At 40.5% G+C, this 13508-nt stretch overlaps 1 protein-coding gene across 21 annotated transcripts in view; it reads right to left on the bottom strand.

Moving 5' to 3' along the window:
• The window catches only part of CEP112 (centrosomal protein 112), a 413727-nt gene that overhangs the window by 330460 nt on the left and 69759 nt on the right, over nucleotides 1-13508 (bottom strand). For 18 of the 21 annotated variants that reach the window (XM_082370414.1, XM_082370412.1, XM_082370410.1 and 15 more), the window contains 4 exons: nucleotides 13053-13139; nucleotides 10389-10488; nucleotides 7541-7659; nucleotides 1219-1362 (listed from right to left, as the gene is read on the bottom strand). In XM_082370414.1, the coding sequence (XP_082226540.1) occupies nucleotides 1219-1362; nucleotides 7541-7659; nucleotides 10389-10488; nucleotides 13053-13139 (450 nt within the window). Of the gene's footprint in view, nucleotides 1-1218; nucleotides 1383-7540; nucleotides 7660-10388; nucleotides 10489-13052; nucleotides 13183-13508 lie in introns of those variants that run through there. The other 3 variants (XM_082370419.1, XM_082370421.1, XM_082370422.1) reach the window with 3 other exon arrangements.

Below are 13508 nucleotides of genomic sequence, written 5' to 3'. Positions count from 1 at the left end.
GATTACTTTTCTTGTATGTTACATTTTCAAAGACATTAACAATTATCTATTGAGCACTTATTAAATAACTTATGTATATTAATTTATTTAATACTTTCAACGACATATATTACACTTTATTACTACTGTTACCCTATCTGACAGATGAGGAAACTAAACATTTGAAGAGCTCGCATGGTACTCAAGGTTTTAAGGATCTGGGATGAGCCCAAGACCTAAAGCCCAGGCTCCAAATCACTGTGGATCCTGCATCCCATTTCTTTAACCCTCTGAGATAGGCCCTTCAGCTGGTCTAGGGTCTCCAAGACATGCCCGGGTAATGGACTCTTGCTCAAATTCCACAGCTTTAAATTCAAGGAAGCACTCTGGACCAAGCCAGGCTGGCCTGGGTGAGCTAAGTGGTCAGGGAAGGACACAGGGCTCCATACGCCACAAAGCCGCATCATGTATCAGAAACAAGACTGACAAGGTGCACTTGCCCCAGACGTGAGGAGCCCTGGCCCAGGGGCCCCTCAGCCCACCTGCCCAGGCTTCTGTATCTCAGGAAGTCAGCTGAGCTTCTAAAGGCTGACAACATTCACACCCTCAGACGTACCCTCTGCAAGCAGTGCTCACTGAGGGGGCTCTCAGGGGTTCCCTGTCTTCCCTTGGAGAAAGTTACTGTCTCCTGCTGTGCACTACAGTGCCCTCCCTCTGCATCCTTTTCGGAAGGGGACTCTGGGGCTTACCCATGTGGTATCCGTGTCTGGCTCCTCGGTCAAGACAAATCTACTAAGAAAACCTGTCTTCGATCGCTCACACTACTCCTATCTCCAATTTGACTGTCTTCACACTAGCATTAGATGTTTTCAGAAAAACAATCAAGTCTTCAGTTAAAAAGACTGAAACAAACAATAAAACAGAAATAAAGAAAGAAAAGAAATTATCTCTAGGTTGAAAGTCAGTGAAGAAAACAAGAAGAAAGATTTGTTAAGGCTTCTGGGGGTTTAAAAAAAACAGTGGCATCAAACAATCCAGAGTGAAATCCCACGGCAAACTTCAAGAGACCGTCCACTGTCGCACATAAACCCGTGTCGAGTGGGAAGGTGAGATGTTTTCTTTTCATTCTGTAACATACTTATTTATGCACTGCACACATCCTGGAAGCATGGGGACATGCAGATGAAGAGGACAGTTTATAAACGCGACAAGAAAAGAAGAAGAAGAAAAAACACTTACTGTGGACTGTGTCTGGGCCATGTATTCGCCCTCCATTTTGTTCAGACGTGCGTTTGTGTCCTCTAGCAGTTCTTGAATGTTTTCAGTGTGCCGCCTCTGAAGTTCAAACTTTTCCTTTTCCATTTCTGCTACAGCATTGTGGAGCTACATGGTGAAATCAAAAACTGACTCTTTCACTACTATTATAGAATAGACTATTTTGCAATTCAGAAAAAAATGTTTTCCTATATTTCTCTATTTATTTATATAGTGACCTGAACAACAAAAGATATAAAACTCATAAACAAACATTCAAAGTAAAGATATCAGGTAAAGAGCATGATTAAGAAACAATTTTTTGTTTACTTTTCCTGAACTGAAAATTGTAATGGATAAACAAATATTAAAGGGAATTATCCGCCTCAGGTAAGAACAGTACATAAATCAGACAGATAATACAATGCATCAGCTAAACAACACTAGTATTAGCCTGAAATCAGAAAACAGAAATATTTATAATACTGTTATTGTTTAGGAATATTATCTCACTGTCTGTATTTTCATCTTATTTGCATGAAATTTTGCACAAGAGTAATGTTAAAAATGCTTTATCCTTTTTTTTTTCACTTACCAGAATACTTATGTTTATGTGCATATTCATTTGACAAAAAAAAAAAAAAAAAGCTTTATCCTTCACCCTAACCCCCAATGAGAAACTATTTTTATCCATCCCATAACCTATACAAAAGTGGACACAAAGATGGTATTTATAAATCAAAGAGAGTTCTCTAGGGAGAACTCTATGTCCTCATGCATACTGATCTTTTTTTATGAAGATTATGTATACATGTTTAAACGGATGAAACTCTAAAATACCGATGTAACTGAGGTAAGGAAACCAAAGTTCAAAGGACAGGTTCCAAAGGGAGTTGAACACCTGTGCTCCCAGACTTGTGGGCGTTTGTTCATTTATTTTTCACGGGAGGGGAATTCAGAATCTAATTCCTCTCCTCTGCATCCAATCCCAGACTCATTCAAGGTTGGGTGGGGGGCAGGAGCCCAAAATAGTCTAAAAGATACCCTTTACTTCCCATTCATGAGTAGGCGAGACAGACAAGGGTATGACACATGCACAGAGACCTTATTTGACTAGGAAGGTACTGGAGGGACAGGGAAACCCCTGAGAGGTGGTGGAAACGAGAGGAGAAGACCGGCCATAACGCCACCTGTTAGTGGGAAGGGTCCCAGGAGCTTTCCTTCTAGTTTCTGGCTGAACGGGAAGAGCAAGGATGGCTCCGTAACAGCCGTACAGAAGATCCTGGGGTTTCACAAATTTAACAAATGCAATTTTGACTATTTGTGAGTGGTCTCCCAAATCACTGTTATGGTATATTTCTTTGCCAAGGTATACGTTTTAAACCGGTGTCATGTCTGGTCTTCAGAAGTCAGTCACTTGTCTGGCACGGGACTGCAGCCAAGCCCACAGCGCCTGCACCTCAGAGCTGCTTCGCAGCTGCTGACTGACGTGCACAGCAACACTGGTAAAGGGTGTAAAGGAGTCACTTGGAAGGTCGCGGTGGTTTCTTCACGTGTGTGGTCCCCCAAACGTCCCACGCCACACGCCGCCTGAACGTCAAACCCCTGCGGTACACAGGGGCCCATGAGTGCGGCGCCTTCTCGGGGGCACTGCCGTCGCTTTCTCAAGCCGGTGCCTGCTGCCCCTGGGGCGTGTCTGCAGCCAGCCTGAGCCCTTTAAAGCTCACCCAGGAGTTTAGAGCGGAACCCACAGGGTGAGCGCAGCCAGAGCACAAGTGTGCTAGAACTTGCTTAGCCTTTTGAGGAGGGGACAGGCGCACTTGGCCTAGCGGTCTGACTGGGGACTAATCACGCGCTCCGTCGGCCCTGGGCAGCCACCGGGTGTCTGCTCCGGACCATCCACGGTGCTCAGGCCCCAACATAAATGGTGTCATCCAAAGAATACGGTCGGCCCTCCGCACCCGCAGGTCTCACATCATGGACTTAACCAACTAAATGCAGAGCGAATTTTGACTGCATCCATCCAACACGTTTTATTAGCATCTACCATATATCAAGCAAATGCGTCACCGAGAGCTTCCCCAAGCCTAGCAATGAACTGGAGTCCAGGTCACTCAGCCCAGGAGCCTTTAGAGGGCAAACATTCCCCTGAGGCATAAACTGCTTAAGCAGCAAATATTATTAGGCATGTTCTAAAGTACAAACCTTGCTAAGCCATAGGATGCCATCGTGGCCCTGACAATAAGGGGATCTATAAACCCACAAGGAGATATTTTAGCCAGGGTTTGGCAACGGGTTCAGGGGGTGCAAAGGCCCTCTCAGTATCCTACAGATTGGTCTATAACCTGGACATTTGACCACGTACTTGCCTCACTCCAGAGGAGGCCCAGAGGAACCAGGAATCTGTCCAAATAGAAGAAAAGGTATCGTAAAAGCCAACAGGTTAATGGTGTAGCCACTTTGGAAAACAGTATGGGAATTCCTTGAAATGTTAAACACAGAATTAGCACATAACCCAGAAATTCCACTCTTAATTATATACCTGTGATATAACAGAAATATATATATATATATATATATATATATATATATATATATATATATATATATATATGTCTCTGCCCCCAATTCCTGGGTCTGAGGTCCTATATCCCTTGGGATTTCCTGGGTGACTGGGTGGGCTACTGGGCAGCTCCAGGATGGGGGCTGGTCACCCGAAAGACCAAGCCATCCATGATCAGAACCCAGGAACTTTCAGTGCGCCCCCATCCTCCAGGAAGGGGAGAGGGGCTGAAGATTACATATATGATCAATCATCCCCATATAATAAAGCCTCCATAAAAATCCCAAAAGTACAGTGTTTGGAGAGCCTCCAGGTGGGTGAACAGCTGGTGCCGGGAGAGCAGTGTGCCAGGAGGGGGCAGGGAAGCTCTGCGCTCCTTCCCACATACCTGGCCCTGTGCATCTCTTCACCTGGCTGCTCACCTGCATCTCTTATATCCCTTACAATAAAATGGTTAAATGGTAGAATGTCAGTGAGCGCTTCCCTACGTTCTGTGAGCCATTCCAGCAAATCATGGAATCCAGGGAGGAAGTGGTGAGAACTCCTACTTACAGCCGCTTGGTCAGACGTACAGGCAACAACCTGGGACTTTCGATTGACGTTGAAGTGGGCGCACTCTTGTGGGACTGAGACCTTAACTTGTGGGATGTGATACTGATTCTAGGTAAATAGTGTCAAATTTAATTGAATTATAGGACATCCAACTGGCGTCAAAGGGAATTGCTTGATGTGTGCAAAGCCCACACATTTGGCACCAGAAGTGCTATGAGGGGTGAGGAAAGGAAAATGCAGGCCGTGCTTCTCCCTCTTCAATAGCCAAGACAAATGAAAACACAGGTCCACACAAAAACTTGTACACAAATTTTCATAAAAGCATTATTATCCAGAAAGTGGAATCAAATGTCCACCAACTGGTGACACGTGGTACATCAACACAATGGAATATTATTTGACCATAATACGGATTGAACTACTGATTCATGCTAAAACATGGAGGAAACTTAAAAACATTATGATAAGTGAAAGAAGCCAGTAACAAAATGCCATGTATTGCATGATTTTATAGGCCAAAGTGTGGAGACAGAAAGTGGATGAGTGGTTGCAGAGGGTAGAGGAAGGGGGCGTGGGAAGAGAGCGACAGCGGGTACCAGGTACCTTCTGGGCTGACAGGAATGCTCTGGAAACCATACAGCGGTGAAGGTGGCAGGACCTCATGAACAGACTGAAAACCACTCAACTGTACACTCTAAGAGGGAAGATTTTATGGCATATGAGTCGTAACTCAATTTTTAAAAAGGCCCATAGATTAGAAACAGCATGGTAGAGCCGGGTAACTGGCAAAGCTTTGTGCAGCTAGTAGCAAAGTGTAAGGAGGGGAGCAGGGCTGCGACAAAGGAGGAGGCTTCAACGGTGGCCAGCGTCTCAGTCACGAAGAGCCTCGAAACCTAAGGGCCGCTGCGAACCCCTGGGGTGATTCACGGTGACGAGGAACACCAGATCTGTGTTGCAGAAAGACCGTCAACGTGGCTGTGTCATGGGGCACAGACTGAGGAGGTGCCGAGGGTCCAGTTACAGCGACGGAGGCCAGAGACACGGTCTCCAGACCTAGGGGAGGGACAATGCGAAGAAATCACAACAAACAGAACAGAAGCACGAGTGACCAGGCGTGAGAGGTGAGGCAAAAGGAGAGTGTGCAGCAGCCGAGCAGACGCCACCACCCCCCGGGAACAGGGAGAAGGGGAGCCTTAGGAGGGGGCTGCTTCGGCGACAGAGGAAGAAGATGGAGTCTGGGGAGAATGATGGAATTTAGGTCAAGGAGAGACCCATCTTTTTTCAACAGCTTTATTAACATTAGCAGCTTTATTCACATACCATACAGAGCACCAACTTAAATCAGACAGTTCAAGGGTTTTTTGTATGTTCACAGACTTACGCAACCATCACCAAAATCAATTTTATCACCCCAAAAGAACACATGTGCTCTTTAGCTATCATGGCCTTCGTCTCTCCGTCTCCATAGATTTGCCTATTCTGGACATTTAATACAAACTGAGTCATAGAATTGGTCTTTTATAACTGGCTTTTTTCACTTAGCATGATGTTTTCAAGGCTCACCCATGGTGTAGCGTGTACCAGTCCTTCATACCTGTCCCCTGCCCAGCAATATTCCATTGTATTAATATACTACATTTTACGTATCCACTCAGCAGCTGATTTCTACTTTTTGGTTTTCATATGAATAATACTGCTATGAACATTCATGTATAACTTTTTGTGCAGACACGTGTTTTCATTTCTCTTGGGTATGTAGGTAGGAAAGGCATTGCTGCGTCAATCATAGGATAACTCTAAAAAAGCTAAAAAGGAGAGATCTTAACTAGGTAGTTGGATACCTGAGCCTTAAAGTGAGAAATGTAGGATGGAGATTTCTGCGAGGGAGTACACACACACATACATACACACACACACATACACACCTCACCTCACCTCGGCGGTACAGATACTTCACATTTTCTGAATGGATGACCACATAAATCACAATGTTCATCTATCCTCTGCTTATTCATTTTTGGCACCTACCCTGCTTGCACCAGGCATTCATCTCTGCCCAGATTTACATGCAACTGTACTTCACAAAAAAGACCTTTTACCACATTCGCGGTGTTTCACATCCACTAATCACCGTGTAACTTTCAGAAAGAGCTGCTGGTCCAGCTGAAACCATAAAATGTACCCTTGCGCACGGCAGGAGACAGAGACTCTTCTCTGCAAACACCAGACAACTTAAACTGGGGAAGAAGGAACTAGGGGAAAGGGAGTCAGGGGCTACTATGAACACAATGGACCTGATGCAAGCAGAAAAATATGCCAAATTCATAGAAAAGATAAAACCACTCAAATGAAAATGCAACTAGAAAAGAGCTAAGCCTGCCCCTCTGAACACAGGCCCTTCCCAGGCTGGCACTGAAGCTGCCACAGCCAGGACAGATCAGACCTGTGTCTGCCTGGGGAGGCATCAGAGCTCTCAGGAAAACAGACTGAACCCAGATTAATCGGGGACTATCCGGAGGAGGAGTTAACTGCAGATCTTTATCACAGAGCTCCTCAAAAGAAGTAACATACTTCTTTCCTCTTACATACATACTGTGATGTCGACTGATGGCTAAGGGCTCCTAATGAAAGTCCTACACATGACTATGTAAGACTCGTTCATCATGAGCATTTTTTACATTACTCTTGGCGCTGCTGAATTTTATGAAAATATTTTTCGGAATTAAATGCTCCTCCAAGAATAAGCCATCCACTACTGATTTTTGTTTACATCAAAAACAAATTTATGCTACAAATATTGTGTTACCTGAGATTCCAGAAAAGAAATGATCCAGGGCCTACATCCAAAGTTTAAACAGTTTAACTTCCAAAAACTACCTGCTGTTACATCCCTGCTAATTTTGCTTAAAATCTACTGGCTCTGACAAAAAATTCAGAACCTTAATTAAATTCAAGAATTCTTAAAAGTAACCTTTCTAAATGAAAACTAGTTTATAAACCATTAAACTTCCAGAAAAAATATACCAAAACACGAACAGCTATTTCTAGTTAGTCTAGAATATTAAGTTATTTTTATTTTTTCAAACATTTCTGTATATTTTGTGAACACCCATTATTTTTATAATTAAATTTGTTCCGTTAAAGTATAACCCTTTATATTTTTCCAAAACTATTTTATTTTATGTAGCTTACCTTTTTTTCCCAATCATTATTCAGAGATTCTGTACTTTGTTCACATATCTTTTTTAACTCTGCAATCTGGTTATCTTTGGTCTCTCTGATAACTTGACATTCACGTATGAGGGTCTGAACTGTCAAAAAGGATGAAAACATAGTTAAACCAATTCTAGCTACCACGTTAAGAGTCTGATGATAATAAAAACATAGCGCACCAGTTAAAAGATCATTCCGTTTCCCTCCAAGTCTTATCCGTTCTCTGCCCTAAACTCTCTCGTACTCTTTCTTCTCTTCTTCTCCACTTCCACCACCACAGCCTTGGCTGAATCCCCCGTTACTCACTCCCCCGACAATGTGAACAGTGTGCTGGCCTCGGCATCATTCCCCTCCAGTGGATCCTCCACTGCTGTGAAGAGGTCCTTCTACAGTGCAGAGCCCGTAACGCCACCCCCAGACTCAAAATCACCCCGCAGCTCCCCCCCCCCACAAGACGACGGCCAAAAGCCTCTGACGTGGAGATCAGCTCCTCGTGATCTGGCTGCTTTCTGGCCACATCTTTTGCCACTTCCATATGTTTAAACTCATGAACGTACCGGCCTATCTGCAGATCCCTGAGGCCATGTCCGCTCCTGCATCACGGCCCAAATGTGATCACTGATCTACCTGGCATGCCCCAGCCTTCCCTGCTGCAACACTGCGCATCTCTAGTCTCAGCCCAAGTCGCGCCTCTTTATGGACCGTTCACCAACCAGGCTCCTCCTCTTGCAGGGGCAGAGAGAAGCTCCTCTTTATTCCCAGTGAACCTCATAGATTTCTCCTCTAAGTCACTTATTACATTATGTGTTATAGTGGTTTACTTGCTTATTTCCTGAGGAGAAAGATATTTCAACTTTTTATCTACAGAGCAAAAGAGTGGTGCAGAGGCAAGTACTCCCAACTATGTGTACTGAGTGCATAGATGAAGGGCCGTCATTACAACATGCTGCTGCTGGACACACTAAAATCGCTGCCAAAGTTTGTGTGACTAAAACAAAATACGCTTTAAATTATATAAAAGATTTCCCTTATAAATCATTTAAATTTCTATCCTCTTTTTAAAAATGCTTTCAACTGTCATTGATTCAAGTGAAAATGTGTTTAATATATTCATGTCATCTGGATGGCAAAATAAATTCAGCTGTGTATTTGCTTGAATGCAATATTTTCTTAGCTTACTGAATATATTTTTATTCACTTACTTCAAGATAGCAAAATTTTCATAAACATTTACATAGAAATTTCTTTCACTCTTATATCTCAACTGTGCAACAAATAAGGTGAGAAGAAGAAGAATCCAAGTTAACCTAATATTAGTCTAGCATCTACAACATTTTGCTTCACAATTCCAAAATTAAAACTAAGACCTGTTTGCAAGTCAAAAAGCCTTAGGAAATAATATTTTTAAACCTTAGGCATGTTTAAACTGCCTGGTTTGAATCAGGGTGAAAAATGAAAACCTAGAAATAAATTTTAAATATCTCTATAGCCACTGGAATTTGGAGCGGCTCAAGGAAAACCTCTCCACTTTCCTCTTACTCATCACCTACCTCTTATCATTCACCAGACCCTTCAAATTTTCTTCTTCCATCCCATTCTCACTACTCCAACTGCCATCGTTCAGATATTCTGGGTCCTCATCACCTTACACACAAAATTCCAGAAGCATGGAAGCATAACATCCTTGAGTTGAAGGGACTTCATATATATTACTTATCTAATGGTGCCACTTCATAACAAGTAAGCCGAGGCGCAGAGACGTGCTGATGTGACACAGCAGACGCTGAAGAGCAGGTCTGGGATCAGAGACCAAGCTTCCTAATAAGTGGGGTGCTCGCCTCTCTCTCCCTCTCTCGCTCCCCCTCTCTCTCTCTGTCTCTCTCTCTCTCTCTCTCACTCCATTCTGCCTCTGATTATTAGAACAGACTGGGAATTGGCCTCACCATGTTTTTCACACGCCCACTGTTACCAGACTACTCCACCCAAAATATGAGGTCCTAAACCTCACCTCTCAAAAATCTTCTCTGACTCCCCAGCATCTATGGGATAAACCTGAAACTTCTAAATCTGAAATTCAAGGTCATGCTTAGGTCACGCCAAGTCACCTATCTTAATCTTTTTCAGTCTGTCTCTTAATGTATAGGATCCCCACTCTAGATACATGGTTTTGCAGCACCCCTTCCACAACTTACCAATATCACATTCCTACTCCAGTCCCTGGAACGCTTCTCTCAACTAATCCAATCTTACAAAATATTTTCAGCATTCTCCCTAACGACTGTCTGTTGCATTTCAATGTTTCAACCTATAGTCATAGTCAATTTAACACTTGATTACATGCTTTCTTTTCCTTCATAATGAAAGTGTAAATGGGGAATACTTTTTAAATGTTTGCTCTGTCGATCATAATACTAGTATATACTATAAGGCATAAAGTAGATACTTAATGGAATGAATTTTATTAGACCAAAAGGAGTAATTTCTCTAGACTTCCTTGTGAAAGCCAGTAAGTTCTAATTCTATGACTGACCTATGGCAGCTCCAGCCCAGGGAAGAGGGAGAGAATTAAGAAGGAGTGACAGTTACAGACTCTTCCAAATCTGTAACCAAACCAATCACCATTGCTACCATACACACACACACACACACACACACACAGTTTTTCTTAAGTCCTATAGAAGCTCACATCAACAGATCAACTGATGGAAACCCACATAAACATTCCCTTCTCATACTACAAAAGGTCAGAAATAAAATTTTACTTTATACAAGCACTAAAATAAAATGGAAGTGTTATTAAAAGGTTTATGTAACAATACAACATCACCTTTCTTTTCAAGTTTTCTAATAGTTTCCTCCATTTCATTTTGTTTCTTTTTGTATAAAGTTTTCATTTCTTCTATTTCATTATTCTTTCTTTCTAAAATCTGCAAACGAATTTAAAATATTTTAGTATACGATATTGTTTTATGTATGCAACACATTTTTTTTTTAAAAATAGCACAATATTTTTGCAAGTCTATCTCAGCTAATCCCATAAATGGCTTCCCAAAAAAAGATGAAAAAATTATACGTTAATGCATTGACAAAATATTAACTACACTAGAATAACTGATTACCAAAAGAAATGTTATCTGCTTTGAATTTTCATGTACCAATTCTTAAGGAGACTGTAAATGATAAATTAGGTGATCCTCTAAAATATACTTCAGAGATTAAGCCGTCACAAACTAGCAGAGAGAAGCCATCAGAAACTTGGTATGTTGATACAGTACAACTCACCTCCCCACCACACTGGGATAGAACATCTGCAGACACGCACATCCCTGAACCCTCCCACTAGTGTTCTTCTATCACTTTCATGCACAATAACAAGAATTCCCAGACACATGGGAACATGCAATGCAATAGGCTTCTTTTATATTTAGTTCTGCTACTGGGAATCAAAAAAGTCAGCTCAAAATATGTCAAAAATTGCATGGATATTTTACATCCTTAATTTATATTGTGTCAGAAGTTTTTAAATGAATCATTTAATAAACTTAATTATGATTATATGCTTCTAAGTACATCTACACGCAAAAAAAAAAAAAAACTAGAGAATAACCAAAGAGTAAGAAAGTTTGCAAGCAGAAAAAAAAATGTGCTAACCAAAGGGAAAAAAGAAAACCAAATTGAGGCAGAAGTATGAATATCCACGTTTCTTGTGGTTGACGTGTATTTCCTATATACCCAAATTCAGTTTTTTAAAAAAGGTTATTCATCAATGTCTAACCAACTTTTTCTTAATTGCCAGCATTTTACTTTACCTTTCATTGTTTTAGTCCCACCTCTAAGAATGATTGGTAAATAAGAAAAGGAGATAGTTTGAGCCCAATGTCCATAAAGAAGCAAAAAAGGAAAAGAATGTATGCAAATAGATAAAACACTCTCAATTTTATTCCTTCCCAATTCCTAACACTTAGAAAATGGCATACATGCAACAAACTGATGAATATACTTTACAAATCTAGCATGAGGTCAAGGATTTTATTTATATTTTACCTGGCATTTCAAACTAGTTGCATTGCTTTCTTTTTTCATGCAGAATTTATTTTAAAAGAGAAATTCCTGGAAAGGATTCTATTATTAAATGTTTTTCTTAGAATAGAGCTTTGTAACAGACATACCAAGAAGCCTATTTCAAATTCTATTACCATGATTTTCCCAAATATATTTCTATATTTATTTATCTTATACATCAATAGGTTCTATTTCATTTGGACATATACATATGCTATATTGAAATTATATTACTGAATCTCTAACATATCCATGAAAGAGAACAGTTTTTCTTGAACCATTTAAAGTAAAGTAAAATACTAGTAAGAGCAGAAAGTAATATTTGCCTTTAAAATTTGAATGGAAAAGAGGAAAGGAGAAGGAAAAGGATTCAATATTTTTTCTCTTTCTAATTTTCAGCCAGTGGTTTCTGTCTTGTTGCTCTGAAAGAAGGTGAGCCAGACACGCACCTGACTAAATACTAGCATGCTCTCAGCTCTACGGAAGCATGGGCACGTGATGCTGTGGCCTCAGCTCCCTGTCTCCACCTTTGTCACTTAACTCTGTGAAGCAGGGTCACAGGCTTAGTTCCAAAACAGACAACACCAGGTTTCCATCTGGATCAATTTTCATGAGTTACAAATTCATACATCATATATTAAAATTATATATTATATACCATTACATTTTTAAAATCAATACTAAACTATAGTTATAAATTCAAATTCAATGTACAATAATTATAAATTGATGACTTTTGCTGTGCTCATTAAGAAGAAAAATTATACTTCAAAGTACAAATTGAAATATTGTAAGGCATAAATCCCAACGAGCTACTGAAAAAAAAAAAGCCTACATTGGCAGTGCTAGCATTACAATGCACGCAGTCTATACCAAAGAGAACTAAATGCAAGGGTTTCTTTTTAAATTAAAGGGGAAATTTTAGGGACTTCTCTGGTGGTCCAGTGGTTAAGACTCCGCACTTCCAATGCAGGGGGCGTGGGTTCGACCCCCGGTCGGGGAACTAAGATCCCACATGCCGCGAGGTGCGGCCATAAATAAATAAATAAAAAGAAAGGAATTTTTAATTGCCAGAAAACTGAAAGAATCTTAGACCAAAACAAACTCTAGTATTTACAGTTGATGTCTTATTTCGGCCTTTATGAAAGGTAATGATAGAATGTAAAGGACTATAAGAAGACCAGCCTTCCAACAATAGATGAAGAAGAACTAAAAGGTCATGTAAACTATAAGGATTTACATAAATACATCTGTTTAGCAAGTGAAGTTTAAAGATCAACTTTTGCTAGGATATTAATTTAGCAAATCCCATTTATAAGATAGACTCCCATAAGTACATAAATAAGTGGATGGATGGATGGATGGTCACAAGACCTAGAATATTTCAAATATTCAATATCAATAAAATAATAAATTGTATATACCCTACCTTCTGAACATCAGCATCATGTTTCTGTTGCAGTTTAAGTTTCTCTTCATGATACTTAGCTTCCATCATTTTTGTTTTCATGTCCAACTTCAAGGAAAATATTTCAAAGGTGTGATTAATTTACTTTTCCCTTTGGCAAAAATACACAAATTAAAATAACTACCTATATGAAAGAGAGTAACATTTTCCACCTTTACCTTATAGCCACTAGTCCAGCAATCATACTACATATACCAATATGTTGGTTACATTCTTTGATTACTTCCAAGCTAATTAAAAGTCTTTTGAATAAATCTCACTTGACAGGCAAAAGTGAAAATACCGAACTCAGATTCATCAGTGATCCCCAGTCCACTCCACCGCCAAAAAGCAGTCATTTTAAAGTGATATTTTGCTAAATCCACTTGGTATTTTAGCCTTTGTTTATTATTTTTCAATTGAGTAAGTCTCTATTCA

Source organism: Balaenoptera borealis, assembly GCF_965194805.1.
Source record: "Balaenoptera borealis genome assembly, chromosome: 20".
NCBI lineage: Eukaryota > Metazoa > Chordata > Mammalia > Artiodactyla > Balaenopteridae > Balaenoptera > Balaenoptera borealis.
Note: the sequence above shows the minus strand (reverse complement) of the source record. Positions and strands in the feature narration are given on the sequence as shown.